Below are 22805 nucleotides of genomic sequence, written 5' to 3' on the forward strand. Positions count from 1 at the left end.
TCACCACAAATTTAGTGGCATAAAACAACATATATTTATTTTTTAATGTATTTTTTAATTGAAGTTTAGTTGCTGTACAATATTATATATACAGGCATACAATATAGTGGTTCACAATTTTTGAAGGTTATATTCCATTTATAGTTATTATAAAATATTGGCTCTATTCTCCGTGTTGTACAATATATCCTTGTAGCTTATTTTAGACCTAATAGTTTGTACCTCTTACTCCCCGACCCCTATATTGCCCTTCCTTCCTCCCCTCTCTCTGCTGGTAACCACTAGCTTGTTCCCTGTATCTGGTGAGTCTGCTTCTTTTTTGTCATACTCACTAGTTTGTTGCGTTTTTTAGACTCCACATATCAGTGAGCTCACACAGTATTTGCCTTTCTCTGTCTGACTTATTTCACTTAGCATTAGACCCTCCAAGTCCATCCATGTTGCTGCAAATGGCAAAATGTGATTCTTTTTTATGGCTGAGTAGTATTCCATTGTATATATATACCACCTCTTCTTTATCCATTCATCTAAAACGACACGTTTATTGCTTCACCATCTGTTGGTCAGAAACCTGACACGGGTCTCACTGGGCTGGAATCCGGGTGTCGGCAGGGCTGTGTTCCTTTCTGGAGACTCTGTGGGAGCGTTTGTTTTCTCTGCTTACCTTTTCCAGCTTTTTGACACTGCCCACATTCCTTGGCTTTATGTTCCTCTTCCTTCCTCTTCAAAGCCATCAACAGCAGGTTAAGTCCTTCTTACATTGCACCTCTTTAATTTCCTCTTCTACCTCCCTTCTCCACTTTTAGGGACCTTGTGGTTTCACTGGGTCCTCCTTAGGTAATCCAGGATAATCTCCCTAGTTTAAGGTCAGCTGATTAGCTCCCAAACAAACTTTTAATCCACCTTTGCCATGTAAGGTAATATATTTATAGGTTCCGGGAATTAGGACGTGGACATCTTGGGGGGTGGGTAATCATTGCCAATATGTACATAGGTCGTTTCTACACTAAATACAGTGACTGTATATATTAGGACTCTTTCGGTTGCAAGAAACAGGATCTAACTCAAGCTAATCAGAAGAAAAGGATTTTGCTGGCTTACATACTTGGAAGAAAAATGTGATTGGCTTCAGGCACAGCTGGTTCCCCGTGTCCAACAAGGTCATCAAAGCACTCTGCTTCTTGGCTTCGCATTCTTTGTGGTGATTTGCTTCTCAAGCACAAGCTTATCTGCATGGTGGCTGAGATAGCTCCCAGGCAGTAGCAGGCTTACGTAGTTCTCAAGATAGGAAAGAGAGGAAACTATGACTTCTCTTTAGGTAGCACCAACAAAATCCTGAGGATGGCGCTCACTGGCCCAACTTGGGTCATATGCACATCCCTAGACCAGTCACTGCTCATGGAGAGGCCATACGTGCTTCATTCTGAGCAGAGATGAGTCAGCCTTACCAGAGCACATGTACTGAGCGGGGGGAGGGAAAGGTACTCCATAGGAAATTAAAATCTTGTTACCAAAAGAAGGCAGAAAGAGCTGGCTAGGCAAAAACCATTGGTGGCACTTCAGCATCTTAGGGCTGTGTTATTCTAGTCCAGTGCTCGTTTGGCATTAAGCAATAAGACACTCAAACTTGAAAGAGTACAGAGGGGGCTCACTCAGGGCAAGTAGTAAGTTAATTCAGGTAGTATAAAAGAAGGGGAATTGCATGCAGGTTAAGAGTCTGGGTTTTGGAACCAAACTGCTTGGGTTTATGTCCAATTTATTGGCTGTATTTACTTGAGCTCTCTGTACCTCATTTTCCTCATCTGTAAAATGTGGTTAATAATAGCACCCACCTCATGAGCTGGTTGTGAGGTTTCAGTGTGTCGATACAAATAAAGTACTTAGAATAGTACCTTGACATAGAGCAAACACTCAAGAAATAATAACTATAATAACGATTACTGTTGTTATATAGCTATTGTTATTACAAGTAAGCTTCCTGAGGATGGCTTAGGGACTTGGAAAGTGGTTAGGGACCAAGTCAGATACTTTCTTGGTTTCTCTTTTTCAAGCTGAGGCCACACAGTCTCTTATCTCTGGAACTTACTCTCTCAGGCACCTCAGTGGGAACTGCGGTTCTTACCTGTAAGGTGAATTTTCACATGGCTTTCAGGGGCCATCCTTTCACCTCTGGCCTTGACTAGGCATGCCCACCACCAAATGAATGATGGTTAGTGTTTCTGAGTGCAGAGTCTTGAAAGACACTGGTTAGTCTGGGCCATGATTGGCTTTAAATAATAATGCCCCCTGTTTGATTAGCTGTGACAGAACAGGTGCTCTTGTACACAGGGTTACCTCTCTCAGTAGGCGTGGAAGGGGCAGCTTAAGCTGAAGGCAGAAGTTGGGCTTAGCCAGAATATTGACCAACTTGTCTTTGACGCCTACGCCCTAGCAAACTGGAATTCTCCTCCAGGACAAAGAGAGTCAGTTTCAAAACATAATGGTTACATCTAGATGTTTGGGAATAGGACAGCATTGGGAACTGTTTCGTTCTGATGTGATGTAGCCTGTAGTATTTGTAGAGAAAACTTGATCATCCTCCCGTTATTATACATGGTAGAGACGTTTTCAGCTCCAGTTACAAATGCTCACTGGATGGATGAAGATGCCATTCGTTTCTGCGTAGAGCATCAATCTCAGAAACTTATTCCTGGAGCAGAAGTTCCCGAGAGGGTGAAATGCTCACATTCACTGTCAGGAGATTGGATTCCAGAGTGAACAGCGGTGTCCCCAGAAATCTTCCCTTTGGTGACCGGAGGAAAGTTCCACTTTGGCTTTTTGTTCAGTGTCCCACCTCACCTTTCAGAGCCCCACCCCCACCCCCCGCAATATTTTTTCAGCATTCTCAGTCCGGGATGTTCAGAACATCTCTGTGTGTGGTGGTTTCTGCCTTCGGAGCACTTGTCCTTTTCCCCAAGGATTTCAGTAAGAATCTTTCTGGTGAAGCCATTCCACAGTGATGGGGAGGAAGAAGGAGGGCTGATGGAATTTCTTAGCCCCGAGGCACTGCAGGAAGGATGGACATGCTTCGGATCTGGGCTGGGCACCTTTGGAAGCACTGAGATTTGGGGGAAGACAAAGCATTGTTAGGATTTTGATAGGGGTCTGCTGGGAAAGTCTCCACTGTAAAGGCTCTCGTGCCTCTTTCTAGTTGAACAATTTGTAGGCTCCACACTTGCTTTCAAATGAATTGGTTTTGAAGCAGTCAACAAAAAAGCATCCTGCTGCCAGGGCCAACCATCAAAAAGAGAAAAGAGAGCAATGCAAACCGTGGGGGAATGTGCGAGAGAGAAATAGTGTAGAGCGGAAACGTGGCTCTGCTGGCCTGATACCATGTGCATTATCTCCCCCAAAGGACCCCGTGGTTTAATGGTTGGGGCTTTAACCTGCCCAGAGGTCAGTCTCTGCTGGACAAGTGGAACCTTATCCCTGAGGGCATCGACATACTCATGACACACGGACCTCCTCTCGGTAAGTGAAGCAAAGGTGTACTTTCGTCATACGTGATGCCTTTTTTTCCCAAGCATAATGAATAATGCTTCAGGGACATAATCATTTTCCTCCAAAAAAAAAAAAAAAGTGAATACAAAAAGAAAAGTCAGTGTCTTTAAAGGAACCCAGTATGATAATTGAACTCAGCAGTTCTGCTGGGCTTACAGGTGTTCTTGAAATTAAATTTTTTGATTTAGTCAGGTCAGGGAAAATCAGATGAGTATAGAGCACCACAGTCTTTTGAGCTTGATAATTTATTTTAAGAACTATATTCACTTTGGAGTGAGGGAGTGGGAGGGGGAATGGAAGGAAGACACAGACCTCCCAATCACAGGGCTTTTGAATGGTAATGAAATGATGGAAACTTTCGTTCAAAGTAGTTCATTTTCCTTTCCCATATAGTAGTGGAACCTGGGAGATCTTTAAGTATATCATCAAGCTAATTATACAAGAAAAGAATCCTTTTTTTTTTCTCTTTTTTTAGCTAAGGTGTTTAGTAAGGACTTACGTTGAATATTACTTAAAGATACTCATCTCATGGGCTTCCCTGGTGGCGCAGTGATTGAGAGTCCGCCTGCCGATGCAGGGGACACGAGTTCATGCCCCGGTCCGGGAAGATCCCACATGCCGCGGAGCAGCTGGGCCCGTGAGCTATGGCCGCTGAGCCTGCGCGTCCGGAGCCTGTGCTCCACAATGGGAGAGGCCACAACAGTGAGAGGCCCGCGTACCGCAAAAAAAAAAAGATACTCATCTTATAGATACAGTGAACCTGCATCCAGCCTTAGATTGCCAATATGCTTCAAAGCTACCTTCAGTCACCCAGATTATAGGTCAGAAGATGATTGTTTGATTTATATAATAATCTTCTAATTATTCATGAGCTTGTTAGTGGTTTGGTTCAGCCACAGAACATTTTTCAAACAGGACTACCACCTTGATCTTCCCATCTACTGGGTGTCTATTACACCAGCAGCCTTCCTTGTCAAACTAAGGTATGCTCAGGCAATCCAGATGTTTCCCTTTTAGTAGGACAGTTTCCTCTTTTAAAAAATTATACGAAAAACCACATAACATGAAATCTATCCTCTTAACAAATTGTTAAATGTACAGGGCTAGAAAAGTTTTCGTGATCATCTTGCTTTGGAGAGAGGAGGAAAGCAATACAAAAATAAATGATGTTCATCATTTTTTTCCTGTGGTTTGGGGTTACTATCCATGTCACTTCCCTCCTCTGTCGGCCTGAAAAATAAAAAATCTAACACGCATCCCCTAATGTGAATTTAATCTTTGTAGATATTTTCCCCTTCACGCCACTTAGTGCTGCCTTCCTGCCCTTACAAGGGAAGTGCTCTGTGTTTCACAAAGAAACAGCGGAAGGGAGGACCAGGGCATGAGCCACAGTGGCACATTTTCATGATGGGGCGTGGGAGGGAAGCAAGAGAAGGGAAGGCAGTTCTGTTGCAGGCCGGGAAATTGTACAGATTTGCACAAGATCAGCACTTCCTGACTTTTTTCAAAGCTTCAGAATCGCCATCCCCATGCTCTTTCCCTACCCCATCCTGCCCCCTCCATACTTTACAAGATTATACTTATCAATAACCTTTATCAAGCCATGATTAATTCATTTCCCTATTTTGCAATCATTAGAGACTAACCAAATCATTGAATTGCTGGCTAAATATTCTGCTCAGCATGAGTTACACAGCGAGACCCTACAGAGACCACATCCCAGCCAACCTGATCCTTCCCCTGAGCAGCCTAGTTGGGTGCAGGCTTAATCCCCCTTAGGCTGTGTAGTGTGAGGGACTTGGGCGTCCTCAGCATAGAAACATTTACATACCTGAAGTATTATTTGGAATATAACTTTGAACAGAACAGTTCATTCACAGACTTCATCAAGTCATTAATTTTGGTACAAAAGCAAGTGGCATTCTGGCCTCCAAAGAATTCAGACATTCCAGGAACTCTTTTTTTTGTTTTTGCGGTACGCGGGCCTCTCACTGTTGTGGCCTCTCCCATTGCGGAGCACAGGTCCGGACACGCAGGCTCAGCGGCCATGGCTCACGGGCCCAGCCTCTCCGCGGCATGTGGGATCTTCCTGGACCGAGGCACGAACCCGTGTCCCCTGCATCGGCAGGCAGAGTCTCAACCATTGCGCCACCAGGGAAGCCCCCTCCAGGAACTCTTAATAGAGAGGCTACCATCCCTCTCTTTGTAGTAAAGATGGAGTAATCCAGAGAGTGGCTGTGCATATAGCAGAGTAAGACCTACATCAGGGAGTTCCAAAATAAAATGTCAGGCAAAGTTTTCATAAGGTAATGTTGAGCCTTAATCAGTGTAGTTATTGGGATTTTTGTGAACATTCTGGACTAGGAGGTAGGGGGTGGGCGTGGGGATTGGCCTTGAATTCTCTCCTGCTAAGGGAGCCACGGCACATGGGACTTCACTATTATGGTACGAGCAAGACACTTTCTTAGGTGATTGCATGTGAAATGAGATGTTTTCCCTCTTCAAGAAAAACACATCCATGAGGGAATATGCCAATCACTGTGGATTAGAGAATTTTCCTTCTAACTAACCAAGTTTTGAAATCCCTGATTGGATTTGTATAGGGTCCCTACTTGTATCTGGTGTTTTTCCCATATTTTCTGCCGCTCACCAGCCAACACGTCTTTACAGAGATGCTAAACCTTCATTTTTACCGTTTGCCAAACGAAGTGGAATAAGCTGGCCTGTCCCTTTCCGCCTGATCATTTCTGAATAGTAGAAATCAACTAATGGAACTATGGAATGGGTTCCCACTGATTATGATTTAGCCTTTTGTCCTATCTGCTTTCTTTCTACCCCATCCCACTGAGGTGATTGGATTCCATTCCGGGCCATAATCATTCAGATAGCTGACTTTTGCTATGATTGATGTCAGTTTTTATGGATTTTTTTGCATTAGACTTAGAACGAAGTGGCTTTTGCATAAAGACAGTCAATCAGCCCCAGCTTCATGCATGCCACCACGGGGTCACCGTGGCTGCACTATTGTTAAAGAGGAGACTGGAGGAGGAACTTGGCATTCCCAAGCTTGGGTCATCAGGAACCCAGGGTTAAGAGTTGATGCGTCTAAAGAGAGTAAAGTGGGACTTCCCTGGCGGCACAGTGGTTAAGACTCCACCCTTCCACTGCAAGGGGTGTGGGTTCGAGTCCTGGTCGGGGAAGTAAGATCCCGCATGCCCCGTGGCTCAGCCAAAAATTTAAAAAAGAAAAAGAAAATAAAGAGAGCAAGGCATCTTGTGGCCAGTTTACAGGAAGCCCTTGCTAGCCCTTCTTCTTTGAACCATCTTGAAGTAGACTGCTATAAGAGAGATACAATTAAAAAAAGAGAGAAAGTAACTGAACTGAGAGAAAAGAGAGCTTATGGGACTACAGGGAATAAATGTCATTGGGCCCATGAAGAGTTGAAACCCAGGGCTGAATAAATCAAATCCCTCACAGAAAAAAAATGTTAATTAACAGGAAGGAAAAAAAAAAAGAGAGAAACCAAAAAGAAAAAAAAATTCAAGAACCTAAAGAAGACAAAGTGACGAGTGAAAAGTTCCTTAAAAGCCATTGTGAGCGTTAATGGAGAGGCTAGGATTACAGATCATGTAATAAACCTTCTGTGAGTTATGGCTTCCTGAAAGTCTAAATGAAACCTTACCTGGAGACAGAAAATTAAGAGTATTGATTGCATTTTACTCTTAGGTTTTCGAGACTGGGTTCCAAAGGAACTTCAGAGAGTGGGCTGCGTGGAGCTTCTAAACACAGTCCAGAGGCGAGTCCGGCCCAAACTCCATGTGTTTGGTGGAATCCATGAAGGTAAGACCGGGAGAAAGGAGTTCACAACATGTTGAGTCATTATCCGTGATCTCATTCACAGTGGGGACCTTAGTTACACCAGGAGTAATTGGCGTGGTCGTTTCCAAACTCTTTTTTCCCAGCGGAACCCTTTCATGAGATGAAATCTTAGGAGAAACACATATATAAAGCTGAGAAGTGTTTTCTGTGGAGCTGCTCTCTTTTAAGCAGAGTGGAGAATAAGAAACCACCTTTTGGAAAACCCAGCACTAACCCCAGACAATTTCTGGAATCTCAGGGCTCCAGTGAAGAATGTTCGATAACCACCGCTTGTAGAGAAGCCCTGAGGGAATAAAGGACAGATTTTCTCTTTAAGAGCATCAGAAGAAATGGCCTGGATTTAGACTAAATAACTTCTATGTCTTCTTCTACCTAAATATTGTGTTTCATATGGAATACACACAAAGACCCAGGAAGACAAGACTGTCTAAAAAATAACTTTGGATGTGCAATGAAAGATACAGAACTGCAGTGATAGAACCCACACATTTGCAGGCAGACATTTCCTTACTAATCTCAGAAAACCATTTCAGACTCCTCAGAAATCATCAGTGCTATACACTCGGGCTGAGGTTAAACAGCATAATTAAATCTCCCCTAGGTGGGAACTGGTCCAGTGGCTGTTTTCTGCTTTCCCAGGTCATCTAGAATCAAGTTCACAGAACCGGAAGGCCTCACGGGAACCTTCAGGACTCTAGTTTTGTCTCTCCGGACTTTTTCAAACCAGGGGTAACTGGGCCTTGGGACAGACCCGAGGCCTCTTTCAGCAGGCCTTAGGTTTTCTGGCCGTACCGGCCTCTCCTGGTTACAGACATTTGTGTGCAGTGGGTGCATGTATGTAGGCAGCCTCCATATTCACTCCAGCCCCTGCTTACGGCTGTTCTCTGGAGTTATTTATGAACCTGCAACAGGTGAGGAGTTTAGGCCTGACCCAGCAAAAAGTAAAGTTTGCTTTTCAAAGCCCTCAATCCAGTGGCTTCCTGGCTAGGCAGGTAATAAACAGCATATTGAAAATCATCCTGCAGAGGCCAGAGAAAGTCCATCTTGCTCCAAGTCAGGCATGAGCTGAGTGGATGGAAAGCAGTGGCAGCGGGGGGCGGCTCCCCAAGAGTGGATGTCATCCTGCCCTGACGTTAAGCCATACTCCCTGAAAAGGAGCGCACTTCTCTAAGGCATGATAAAGGCTGAGGGGAGGCAATAGGATGCGAGATGGTGTCTAAATAGCATTTCTGGGGAGCAGTTATCAGGTTTGAATTCCTGCATCGTGCCTATAAGTTTGCATTTCATCTTTTTTTTCTTTTAGTCATTAATTAGCTTTAAACTAGCCAGACAATTGGGGAATTCCACTGAAGTCCCAAAATAATAAACTTGCTTAAAAGAGAGGAGATCATATTCAAATAAACTTTGTCTTGCTTTTATTCGCTTAAGACAGCTGAAGAGGGCAGAGAGAGGGCAAATACCAACCTCTTGATGGAGAGAGATAACAAGACTTTATGACCCCAGAACTAAATAGTGCACATTTGAAATGCTCCTTTTCCTTTCTTAAGAAATTTTTCCATTGACCCTCATTAAGCTCTCCACAGGCTTACTTGGAGAAATTTTAGCAAATGGAAGAAAAAACTCTTATCAGTTATTTCTATAAGTCCTGATAATTTTTTTTTCACAGAGCCTGATACCAGCATAGAATTACAAACTTAATTGCAGAGGCTGTAAGACAAAATAAGGTATCCAGGGAAATGTGCAAATTTGCAAACCTGCTAGAAATTTCAACATGTTAAAACTTTTAAAAGGAATATACGTACCAAAGACCCAGAGAAACTTTCTTAGCTTTCTTCCAATAGGTCACAAGAGGTTTATACTGCCTATGGGAAGTGTTTTTGCTTGATCCAGTGTCCAGGTAAGCGTAGGAAGCAGTGTCCTATGGTGTCCAGATCACTTGGACATTTGATTACCTGATTCTTTTGGATGGAATGGAACTCAGCATTAAAACCACACAGTTCAAGTAAGATAAGGTCACTTATTGTTAACTTTCATTGAGGCAGTTTAGAGCTTATTTTATAGGTAAGGAAGCTAAGCGCTCACCTGTCCCAACTCCCAATGCAATACTCTTTCCCTTCTCACCTGTCCTGAAGCCCATTTGAGGTTTGGATGATGGATGTGTTTGCCCCTGAGGGGTTTCTGATGTTACTCATTCTCTTCCCTGGAACTCGATAGTTAATACAAGGGCTTTGAAATGAAAATCATATTTTAAAAAGAGGAAAAGCTGTTTCTTCTTTATTTTCACTAGTAAAGAAATCACAGCCTCTCCCCAACAAATCTAGTGTTGAAATAAAATCTAGTGTTGAAAGAAAAAAGAATCACTTTTCTTTGAAGTAGAGGATTCTCCCTTTAAAGAAAGTAAAATTGGGAGGCAGCTTCTGAAAGCTGTAATATCTGGGGGATGCTCTACTGAATTTCATCTCACTGCCCACTGGCAAAGACTTTTTGTTTCCCTTGTCTGATGGCCCTGCATTGAATCACTGTCATTTGTATATTTTACAGTAAGTGTGACACTCTATCTCCACAGGTTACGGCATTATGACCGACGGTTACACAACGTACATCAATGCCTCAACGTGTACAGTCAGCTTTCAACCGACCAACCCTCCAATTATATTTGACCTTCCAAACCCACAGGGCTCCTGAACCTCCAAATGCCCAATTGGAATGTGAGGAAAGGTCTAAAAACTGCCATTTTTCTAATTATAAACTTACATTCTCTTCCTTGTTTATTTCCAGATCATGTGAGTTCTTTTTGTAAATTGCTGGAACACAAATGATGCTAGAGGTTGTGCTTCTTCTTTATTTTTTTTTTTTAAATGGGGCATCCATTTGGAATCAAAGGAGCGTTGTGAATTTGTAAAATGACTTCTGTTTTCTCAAAGGCCACGCCATTGTAAATTGTTAGTGTTCGCCAAAGGACAGCCAAGCTTTCTTTTGAAAAGGTGACAAAAGTCTTATTTTAATATGCTTTAAGCTGGAAAAAAAAAAAAGACAAAAAAAAAAAGAAACAGGTAGTGTTTTAAAAACCACCCAGATTTGCACAACTGTTTTAAGAGTATTGTCTGAAGTATTTTATTTTTTGATGTTTTGTTGTTGTTGTTTTTCTTGGGAATGCTTCTTTTTTGCAGACGTGGCCCGGATTTAGAACAATCTTTTCAACAAAAGTAGGCGTGGAAAAGACTTCTCTTCAACACTGTCACTATAAAGAAAGCTGTGTCGAGGGAAGAAAACGGCCCTCTTTTAGAGGATGGCTTAGCTAGTGAGATCCATATTGTGATTATACAAGGATTCATTGTATGTTTGTTTCTTTTAAATTATTTTAGCTTTAAAAATAAGGAAATGGAATCTGTCAAGAGCAGGTATTTCATGCAGTAAAAAAAAAAAGAAAAAAGAGCGTGCAGACTCCTTTTCAATATGGGTTTATATATATAAATATTTTTTGTGTATTATGACTAAGTTAGGAGTTTAATATTGCCAAGGACAGTACAACTGTAAAGGGGTGCTTGAAGCAGGGCATCAGAAGTCTGAAGGAGCTGACACATTTTCTCAGAACTCAAGGTCTTAAAGAGCTTGAGTTACTTCTAGGTACAGTCACAGGCGTGTATAGACTTAAATGGATGCAATGGAAGCTGACTAAAATAAGGCTTAGTTGTCCTTTATATTTAAATACCCAGAATTGTCTTCTTACTTCCTTCTCCCTACCCCACCCCCCATTTTGCACTGTGTGTCGATGCAATCTGCGCTAGCACAAAATATTGTCGCTAATAGTCATTTCTGTTTTCCCATCGTAAATGCTGTTGAGCTTTATTCTATTTTATGTTATCTTGTTAATGAAATTTAGGAAAGCAGTTGTTTCTTTAAATTTATTGTGATATTCTATATCTAGCGGCCTTTATATGCAAATAAAATTGCAAGATTTTTAAATCCGTGCTGTTTGGAGGGTTGGCCGGTTGGGAGGATGATGGGTTAGTGCTGGGGAAGGAGGGATTTATTCATATGCAACATCAGCACTCCCTTTCAGTGGAATCAGAATAAGTGACATTTTTTTTCTAATTTTCAATAAATTTTTATTACCCGCCATTCATGGGCTGGCAGGTAGATCGATAAGACACTCAGTGTACTCTTTCCTTCCATCACGCTGTCATCTATCAGGCTGTAGATTTCAGAGAGTGAGGATTTCATCTTTGGCCATAGTAATTTCTACAGGAACAGAGGGACCGTGCATTGGAGGCTGAAGATGCTATTGTGGACGTGTGTGTGGTCGTGAGAGGGTAAACCAGTGGGTCACAGAGTAACCCCTGCAACGTTCCCTTATATCCCTAGGAGCAGTCACCATCTCCCCGTCACTGTTTTTTTAATGATGTCCCCAGCTAGAATGCTGTGGCAGCCAGGAGGCGGCAGAGGGTGGGGTGGAAAAAACCCTGTTCTGTCTTTTTTATTTTCTCTGGAAGAGCCATTTCTAAGCAGCATGATCTTGAATCTGCAGTCTCTCCTACCCCCGGAAGTCTTCATTCCAGTGTCTGCTCGACTGCATTCTGACACATCTTCCTTCCTTCCGACCCATGGTGCATCCTTTGGTGTAATTCCTGCAAAGAATTCTTGATTTCAGTACCAGTAGAGTACAGAGAATGTTCTAGGACAGAATTCCAGCTCAGACTCATACTTTTAATACTCATTAAGTGTCTTGGGTGGCCACCCAGAGCTGGAGGTGGTCCATGACCATAGTTGCTGAGATGTGCCATGGGAGATGAACCTTGACCTGACACATCAGCAGAAGACGGTCGTAACTTCAGGCTCATTCTCAGGGAGCTGGACTGAGAGTTGACTGAATGGAAATTTCATCTGGTTACTGTACAGGGAGTTAGGCTCAGACTTCTGGAAAAACAGGCTTTCCAGAGACAGGTGGGTGATCATGATGACATGTGTGTGTGTGTGCACAGCCCTTGAGAGCACATCTGGACACAAACTAATTAAGCTAAGCACTTAGTAAAATTGCTTTCCATTGTGTGGGAGCAGGAAGCAACCCAGTCTGCTAAATCTACGGGGTGGACTGGCTCAGACAGAGCTTCCTTTGGCCGGTCCAGGTTTGCCAATCCATATGTGTAAACTGCTTCCAGGATGACTGTCCCAAGGAAATATCGGAAGTAGCTCTTAGACACCAGGCGCTCTCTATCCTTCTGTCACCAGTGACTCTAATGAGTGGGTCTCATATTTTGTTTCTAATCCTCACAAAATCCTGGGAAAGGTCACATAAGCCCCACTTTTTAGATCGGAAACCGAGGCTCCAAAAGTTAAATAACTTTCCCTAGGAAAATGGAAGGTTCAAAATCATTCCCTAGGAAAATGGAAGGTCTGTCTGACTCCATAGCCCATGCTCTTTTCATCACCCTGCTTCTGGGGCAGAAAAGTTGACGCCCTCCAAGAGCTGATAGAAGACTGATGCAGGCCTGGAGGTACTTCCTATCCCTCACCTAGGGGCCTGCTGGAGCACAATGCCTGGGGCTTTATGACTGCATCAAGTTGAAGCCCATTCTCTCTGCTTGAAGCACAGCACAGCGCGGTGCAGAAGAGCACAGAGCCTAGAGACCAGCGTGCCTGTCCAGGTCCTGGCTCCATCTCGAACTGGCACTGATGCCTTTGGCTGGGTACTTACCGTTCCTGTAAAATGGGGGTGATGATGATGATGAAGTTGTTGTAAGGTGAAGTTGTAAGTCAGTCGTTGAAGTTGTTGTAAGTCTCACTCTCAAGGGCATTATTTCCGAGAAAGCGTGCTTGTTTGCATTCCTGGGAGACTCACAAATCTCTCTTTATAAGGATATGAAGGGGCTTCCCTGGTGGCGCAGTGGTTGAGAGTCCGCCTGCCGATGCAGGGGACGCGGGTTCGTGCCCCGGTTCGGGAAGATCCCACATGCCGCGGAGCAGCTGGGCCCGTGAGCCATGGCTGCTGAGCCTGTGCGTCCGGAGCCTGTGCTCCGCAACGGGAGAGGCCACAGCAGTGAGAGGCCCGCGTATCGCAAAAAAAAAAAAAAAAAAAAAAAGAATATGAAGGACGACAAGGGCATTTGCGAGAGGCAGATAAGGGAGACTGACTTTTCAGTTTGGGTGTCATAGTTTGCAAAATCCCATCTAATCTCAGAAGAGGAAGGGGTCTGTACTCTTTCAAGTCTCATTAAATGGTAACCATGGATCTCAGCCTCGCTTGCCCTTTGGGTCTTTACATTTCATCTCACCATCTTTTTCAAGCTCAATTAGTGATTTTTTTCCTCTACATTTTCTCCCCAGGCCCTTTTGTCTTATAAAGAAGTTGAGGGGTTGCTGAAATCCCCTTAAGAGGCAGGTCACTGTTATTCTGACAGGTGGCCAGCATTAAGCCTGCCTCCATCTCCATCACTTAAGTAAATAAATACTGTGACCCAGGTCTTAAGTAGTGAGAAACAGAAGCTGGGAGGATTGAGGATTTGTCAATTGCAGATGAAACACTTGCTGGGCCCTGAATAATGTCCCCCTCCCCCAACCCTCATCCGGCAAGGATGTGCTGCTTCGACAGAATTAGCATCCACATATTATTCTGGTTTTCCAGTGTCTTCCCATGCCCTATTCCCACTTTCCTAAAAGTTTTAAGGTACTTTTTGTTTAATTATTAAACCAACGCAATTTAAGAGATTAAGTGAATTTTGAGAATTCGGCTGCAAGCTGAGGCAGTTGGAAACGCTGCTGGGCATGAGGCAGGAGGTCATGGGGTGTGGGGACAGTTCCTGAACTGGACAGTCGTAGTGGGTGGTTTCACAGAAAGCTCTAGGTCCGCTTCTGGATGTCAGCTTCTTAATACAAAATGTTTTTTCTCCTACTTTGTAGTGAAGAAGCAGGATTGCTGCATGTCTGTCCACTCTCTAGTATGACTCTTCCAGAAGTTTAAAGCTACTTTCCCTTCCTTTTCAAAATGTCATCTCTACCTTTCTGCTCCTATCCTGCCTTTCCATGGAAGAGAAAACCACACTGATTCAAAAGCCTCTCTGAGAAGCCTCCCTCCTCCCTGGTGCCCATGGTGTCAGTCTCTGCAGCTTATGAGAAGTTCAGAGGGTCAGCGGCACCGCCATGGTTACACAGCAATTCAAAGAGGTAGCCCCACATTGGCATTTGGACTCTCAATTTTGAACATGAACTGCTTTTTCAGCTTGACATTCAGGAATAATAGAAGATGGGGCGATCGGTTTGCCAGACATAATATGATTTTGTAGCAGAGAACAAGCTGCCTATATGGGGCTTATTAAACCAGATTAGTTGAAAAAAAAACTCAGACACTGACCTCCAAGGGTTCCCACGAGAGTTCACTTTCTTTCACTTCAAGCAGTCCACCTCCTCTGCTGGGCAGCCAGTTCCTCCGATGGGCAGCTGGTTCCTCCTCCTGCAAAAGAGATGGGTACATGCTTACTGCCTTTGCTACCTCTGAACTTTGACAGCTCTTTGTCATGCATTTTGACATGCATGTCTAGTCTGGAAGACATGGGGAGCTGGTAAGAGGCCCCAACTTTGGCATCAGTCATGCTTGTTTTCAAATCCCAGCTATGCCATGTACCATCTGGGTAGCCTTGGATGTGCTCCTTTACTTCTCTCAGCCTCATGCTCCACGCCTGTGTAATGGGGATACTTCCTACCTGACAATGGATTTGTCAGAGTTGATATAACATCAGTAGGGTTCTGGGCCCAGTGAGCTATTATAAAAAAATGGAAGATTTTATTATGCTGCCCATCATACTTTCTTAAAAAGAAAGGCAGAAAGACACATTAAGCTTATTTTTCTCTGTTAGTCAGAGCCCTTCCCAAGAGAAAGTGAATTCCTTGAACTGAACTGAGTCCGGGTAAAGGAGCTGCAGACCCAAGCTGTACATAAATCAAGCTCTTTAAATTCCTGTCTCTCTCTCTCCGAGCTACCCGACAAAACATTTGTGGTAGGTTCTTCTCGACTCCTTTCCTTCCTGAATTAGGGATGCCTTACAAGACAAAAATCTTGAGGTAAAAGGCCTTTCATATCTGAGAGCATCTATATCTGGGTAATGGTGAGAGAGAAAAATGCATTTCCATTAGGAAGCATGGCCGCAGTGGTACTAAAAGCATGGGTAGACTAAACACATGAAGCGGAGAGCCCGCGCCCATCAATCAGCTTTGATTTTTATGAAGCCACCGTTACCATGAGGTGCATCCGATGCTCTCAGAGCCCGCTTACCAAGGGAAATGGCCTGTGGTTTCATAGCCCGTTTCTGCCCCGACCTTAGCGGCTGACCTTGGGCATAGGCTGAGCTTTACAGTAGGAGCTCCTGAAATAGCAAATGACTCGGAACCCAAACGCGCCATGCTTGGGTTCACCAACATGCCCTCGCACGTAACGGCAATAATGCTTCGGTAACAACTTAATCCTTAAAGGGACTCATATTTCCTAGAAGCCTTCCCTGAGCTCCCTTATCCTTACCCAGAACACCACCCCACCCTTGATACCGTCACAGCTCCTCACCTGCCACCCCACCACGCACACACATACTTCTACCTGCGCCACGTTCTGATTGCTGCCTGTCTGCCTGTGAGCTTCCTGAGGTCAGTGACCAGGTCTTCTGTCTCTGCATTCCCAGCATTTAGTTCCAAAGAAATGCTTTCTTAATAAATTAATCAGTGTTTAGCAGAAAATAGCCAGGTCTATGAGAAAGATAGGAGAAATTAATCACAGATGAAATCAACAAATATCGACTGAATGCTGTAAGCCTAGTGATGTACTAGAAAGCTTCATTTGTAAGACCCAGTTCTTGCCATGAAAAGTCCTTATAATTTGGTCCAAAAAGCAAGATATTGACACATGAAGTTAAATAGAAATAAGAGATTTAATTAATAATTCAAGGCAGCAATAAAAGAAAGTCAGAGCCTGTGATACACAGGTTTCTCCAGTTATGTGAGTGACCATCGTTATGGGGAAGTGCTCACTGGGGGTATAAGTCTCAGACAACCACAGGCAGCTACCCTAGGAAAGGGAGTCTGAGTGATAATGATAATGTCAATCCCATGCAGCTTCATTCCTGGAGGAGAAAAAAAGGTCTGGCCAGTGGCAATTCCGAGTGGGTCACGTAGCTGGTTTGTTTTCTTAATTTACTCTGTGAAATGGTTTTCTCTAATGGCATGCCATTGACAAAATGCACCCTAATGTCTTCATCCATCACCTCCAAATGCTTTTGCATGCATCGGTTGTTGACTTGTTTTCTCCTGTTCAGCACATAAATGAAAGGAATGATTTATCCAAGGCCACCAGTTACTCTTATGTGGAATCTGAAATAGCTCCCCGGAGAAATACTGCCCTAGCAGGTGTTTCTTTATGCTGCTCTGAACTTGTATGGAAGGGTGACTTTGGCCTGGGCTGCACTGATACCTCCTGACCAGTGTCTCCTGGAGAGCTGGTCCAGGGGTCCACTGCGGTTTATAACTCTCGGATATAAGAGCTTGTATTCCTGTGGGTGTGACCATTAGAGTTGGGTTCTGGGGGGTGGAAACTAGGGCTTGGCAATTGATGCTGTGTGTAGGCATTTGAACAAGTAATGAGATTCCCCTATGAGCTGTCTTGAACTCATATTCACCAGGAAGAGAAAGGGTATTACATGCATGAATGCACTTCCCTTCCTTCTTTTAATTTGTCCTACTTCCTTGAACTTTGCTCCCCAGGCTGGAGACATCTGGCCCTTAAACCTTCAGAGTTTTGCACATCATTGGAGCAGAAATGGAAGATAAACAGGAACATCAAGATAATTCTTATCAGACCTGAACAGACATTTCTCCAAAGAAGACATACAAATTACCAACAGACACGTGAAAAAATGTTCAACATCACTAATCAGGGAAATGCAAATTAAAACCGCAATGAGATATCACCTCACCCCTGTCAGAATGGCCATCATCAAAATCACAACAAAAAATAAGTGTTAAGAAGGGTGTGGAGAAAAGGGAACCCTTGTGCACTGTTGGTGGGAATGTAAATGAGTTTGGCCACTACATAAAACAGTAGGGAGGTTCCTCAAAAAATTAAAACTCAAAGTACCATACAAGCTAGCAATTCTACCTCTGGGTATTGACCAGAAAAAAAATTACTAATCTGAAAATATATCTGCACCTCCATGTTCATAGCAGCACTATTTACAATAGCCAAGATATGGAAGTAACCTAAATGTCCACTGATAGATGAATGGATAAAAAAGATGTCTCATATATATGTGTGTGTGTGTGTGTGTGTGTGTGTGTGTGTATTCCATTATATATATAATAAAATATTACTCAACCATAAAAAAGAATAAACTATTGCCATTTGTGACAATATGAATGGGCCTAGAGGGTATTAGATTAAGTGAAATAAATCAGAGAAAGTCAAATGCTATGAGATTTCACTTATACGGGGAATCTAAGAAACAAAGCAGGGCTTCCCTGGCGGCGCAGTGGTTGGGAGTCCGCCTGCCGATGCAGGGGACGCGGGTTCGTGCCCCGGTCCGGGAAGATCCCAAGTGCTGCGGAGCGGCTGGGCCCGTGAGCCATGGCCGCTGAGCCTGCGCGTCCACAACGGGAGAGGCCGCAACAGTGAGAGGCCTGCGTACCGCAAAACAAAAAAAAACAAAGCAAATGAACAAACATAACAGAAACAGACCTACGGAGAGCAAACTGGCAGTTGCTAGAAGGGAGGGGAGTGGAGGGTTAGGTGAAATAAGTGAAGGGGATTAAGGATGGCAAACTTTTAGTTATAAGTCACGGGGATATAATACGCAGTGTAAGGAATATAGTTAATAATACTACGATAATTTTGTATGGTGACAGATGGTTACTAAGCTTATCACAGTGATCATTTCATAATGTATTTAAATGTGGAATCACTATGTTGTACACCTGAAACTAACCTAATAATGTATGTCAACTGTACTTCACTTAATTAATTAATTAATATTTTACAAAAGATCGTTTTTATCTGCCGAAGTTTCCTGGAGAGGAGGCAGAGAATGGCGTTCTCTAAACAAGATCTGGTACTGACCCAAACACCACAAAGTTTCCGTCTCATTGAATGATGGTGATCGTAAAGACTAAAAGTTTGAAGCATCAAATAGTACGGAGATCCTGGAACGTTAAACACAGCACTCCTATCTGCAGCATTAACAAATTGGGGCAAGATTTGACATAGCATGTTTGCTGTCTTAGTTCTTATCTCAAAATGTTGAAAAATGTAACTTGGAGGGTTTCTTTCACCGAGAAAATTTGTTGAAATCAATTTTACGGAAATAAGAAAAATGGTGATACTCATCACAATTTGTTTCTGCCTTACAGGAGAAAGAGAAAGACTATAATACCTCAACAATACTATGTCCTGTATATAACAAATTAACCCTTTTCCTTGACGGGCTATATTTCTGGGTACAAATGGAATTGAAATAAGGTGTACAGAAGGATAAGAATTTTCCTTACATTGTTTTCTAAAGGTCTGAAAAACCGATATAAAAAATCTGGAGCTAATCATAAGACCATTGGGAGTAGTGGGGAAAATCTGTTGCTTTCACATCTTATAAATGGAAGCTGTGTGTTCTGAGAAAAGTCAGAAAATGTGGTAGATTGGCATTGTATTTCTCTTGCATTTGTATTGACTAGATCATCTTCCCAAAGAAAGATGAGGTCTATGGGTGCAGCATCCAGGGATAGTAATAAAATATACTTGAGTTCAGAGATTATACAGAGAAATGTACTCAATAAAGATAAAGTGGGGGTGAGGGAATGAGAAGAAGACGCAGAGAAAGCAAGAGGTCTAAGTCCAAAACTATATGAACTTTTGGATTTCCCAGGCCAATAGGTGTGACTTGTATATGTCTTTTGATCATTTTCTTTCTCTAAACTATGAATTGATGGATTTATCTTCTCTAATGTTAGGACACCTGGTTGTTTCATTCATATGAGGTCTGCTGGTTTTATAGGGGATGGGGAGAGCTGGACCCCTCATCACAGCCTATATGTGATGGGTTTTTCCAGCACAGTCAACACAGTGGCACACGAGAGACTGTTTTGTGCGGATATTATTTTTTATTTATTTTTTTGCTGTACGCGGGCCTCTCACTGCTGTGGCCCCTCCCGTTGCGGAGCACAGGCCCCGGACGCGCAGGCTCAGCGGCCATGGTTCACGGGCCCAGCCGCTCCGTGGCATGGGGGATCCTCCCAGACTGGGGCACGAACCCATGTCCCCTGCATCGGCAGGCGGACTCCCAACCACTGCGCCACCAGGGAAGCCCGGATATTACTTTTAAAGAAGACTTTTCCCAAGAAATAAATTATATACCTCCAGTGAAGTGACAAGATGCCGGCTCTCCCAGTTCTACTTGTGGATTCAGCAGTCTCCCACTTACTGATATGAATATTTATATCCATGCCAGTCATGCTGTGGTTGTTTAGTAGTATTTACAGTGAAGAGGTTGGCTGGGATGCTGAGGACATCACCTACTGTTCTTAAAGCTCAGCATTCTTAAAGCTATTTAAAGAAGCCCTTCATCACCACCACTTTCGACCAATGTTAAAAGCAATTCAGTAGAAGCATTCTCCTTTCATAGCCCCCCAAGTAATTGTTGCTGACCTAGAGGCATTGTGGATGGAGATGTATGTTGGCCATTTTTTTCTCTTATGTAGTACCCTTTCATCTGAAAGTTTTGTAAAATTATAACTGTCTTTCTTTAGTTGAATGTATGCACAGTTCTTTTAGTTTGTTAGAAAATGCCTCTACTACTCACCTAAAGTCAAAGAGATTTCGTTTCAGTCCTCATTCTAGGAATAAGTTTTGGAAGTGGCACACCCAGTACATAAGGTTTCGGGTGTTAGTGGCCAGTAACATGGCCAGTAGGTGGAGGGCAGAAATGCATATCTGTACCTCTCTAGCCATGTACCAGGTAACTAATATTTCTCGTGTGGCCACTCTGCATCAGGCACTCTGCTTAGCATAATATTCAGTCCAGAGTCAGGCCGAAGAGAGGCTCCAACTGAAGCCTTAACCACAGTGGTCTAACCGGCATCAGAGCAAATGAGCCTGTTTTCCTCCAAGTGACCTGCATTGAAATCATTGGTGCTACTCCCTTTTCTCTACCTGCTATCCTATAACACAGAGTCTCCAGTTTCTGTAGTGACTTTTGCAGACCACGACTTGTATTTCATAACTTTTATTCTGTAGCCATGATGTATAGAAAGAGCAAAAGGTGCCGGTAAATTCATTTATTAACGTTTGATGACAAACATGTTTTATTGGAAAAAAAGAAATGAATACGAAGTAATTGACCTTTGGACCATGTGGCTAAGAGTGCATGTGTATAAGCTGGAGAGGTCTGGCTAATGTTAAATCTCGGAAATTAAAGTTTTAGTCCTTTTAAACTTTCATTGTTTGGATGATACAGCTTCAAACAGGCTAATGAGTACACTCTCTATTCTTCAAGGATTTAGAACTTCTCTGGCTAATATTAACATTGACATCTGCAAAGTGATGTTGAAATGGACACCCAAATAATAAGGAATGGAATATCTCTACCATGGGCCAGGGCCTTGATTGCTAGAAAGTTTTGGGGGATTCCTGAATGTTCCTGTAGTTTTAGGGTGTCTCCCTTTTATTCCAAGTAAGTCAGCCAAAAGACTTCTCTCCACAACTATGTTTCTCTAATTACAGTTAAAGAATTAACTACAAACTCAAGACTTTAAATATTTCTCCAGTACAGTGCTGAGTTCCACGACTCTGTTTGTCAGGCTGATATATCATAGATAGAAATATATAGATATATACCATATATATATATATCAACTGATATATATATGGTATGTATATAAAGTATTTTTATATATAACCAGATAGCTGTATCTCTGTTTAAAAATATATACCCTTTAATATATATTCATTTTTTTCAGAAATTTTGTCTCTTCTGTTTAAAAGCAGTATCTAAAGATTAGCGATTATGGCCATAATTTGATATCCACAATTTATAATCTTTAGCTGGTAGTTCAACCATTTTTTGTTTGAGATTCCATTGAGGTCTTCACTGAAAATGAAGCCTCTCTAATCTTCACCCATTGTCCTTTACACATGAGTAAATATGTTAAACTGCTCATAAAATGATAAAATAATTCTGAAGATAAATGTAAAATGACTTTTACAAAGACACGAAACAGTACATTACATTCTACTTTGGGTAGTGCTTGCCAACATTCCAGAGGTCAGAGATTTGACAGAAGACCAATTTAAAGGCTCAGAAGAAATGATTCCTCGAGTGAAGAATTCTCGTTCCCCAGGATGGGAGTCTCAGTCTGGAGGAAAGGCGAAACATAATTTTTCTTACCTTTGAAATTCTTAAGCTAATAAATTAGAGCAAGTGGTTAGTCTAAGACATGGAGAAAATTGGATACAGCATGAAAAATTAACAATAGTGTTAATGAGAAAACGGTCGACTTATAAGTTCTGTGCCTGAATTTGGTATACTGGGGGATTAGGTCTTCATAAAGTTGTTTATTAAAAAAAAGAGTATTTGATCTTTTTTTAATGTTTCCAGATCCTGCCAAGGTCAAAGAAGACAATCTTTGCTTTGTCACATTATGTTCTGGTGTAAGGGTTGATGGTTTAATGAAACTGTTATAGAAGAGCCAGCAGCCAGTGTACATCAGACTTGTGAGTGTCACTGGGAGAGCATCTTTCACAAACAATTAGCTCTTTATAAGACGTATGATAGTCCTCACATTTATCACATATGTCCCATGCCTCCTGAATAAAAACAACATTTACAACCCACCAAAATTAATCTGGGCCCCACTGAAGAGAAGGAAGTCAACCCTTTAGTTCTTTGTGGGCAAGTTAACTCTTTCAAGTGTGATACATACCATTTTATGCTCTTTAGCTGATGGACTTTTACCCATTTATACTTCCGAAGAGTTCTTTCTGATATTAAAGAAAGTTTAAAAATCTCTCTTGTCTTGGTGATGTTTGATTGCAAGGAACCAAAACTCACTCAAAAAAAGGGTTTATTATAGGATACAGACATAATAAATAGCAAGAAACAAGCCTAAGGAGGGAATGAACCAAGAATCTCCAGGCACCTCAGTAGCAGTTGTTCATGGATCTTCTATCTGATGCTTAGTAAAAAGTCATCTGATCAGCTGCTTCCTGGTCAGTGTGTCTACTCCAGGTCATGTGTCTGTCCTGATCAGTAGCCAGGGTTATGCAGGACCTAGAGCTATCCGCTTTGAAGAATGAGTGGAATAGGTTGAGTTTAGGTCAGAGCAGTGTGTTCATGAAGACAAGTATTTATTATTCCTGTTCAAGGCCC

The 22805-nt window shown here is 42.6% G+C and overlaps 1 protein-coding gene across 1 annotated transcript in view; it reads left to right on the forward strand.

The window, feature by feature from the left end:
• Positions 1-10810, forward strand: part of MPPED2 (metallophosphoesterase domain containing 2) — a 172732-nt gene extending 161922 nt beyond the window's left edge. Inside the window, exons 5-7 of the mRNA XM_004263953.4 lie at positions 3395-3510; positions 7267-7380; positions 9986-10810. Coding sequence (XP_004264001.1) covers positions 3395-3510; positions 7267-7380; positions 9986-10104 — 349 coding nt within the window. The 3' untranslated portion in view covers positions 10105-10810. The remainder of the gene's footprint in view (positions 1-3394; positions 3511-7266; positions 7381-9985) is intronic.
• The last annotated feature ends 11995 nt before the right edge of the window (positions 10811-22805 follow it).

The sequence above is a fragment of the Orcinus orca genome, chromosome 8, assembly GCF_937001465.1.
Source record: "Orcinus orca chromosome 8, mOrcOrc1.1, whole genome shotgun sequence".
Taxonomy (NCBI): Eukaryota; Metazoa; Chordata; class Mammalia; order Artiodactyla; family Delphinidae; genus Orcinus; species Orcinus orca.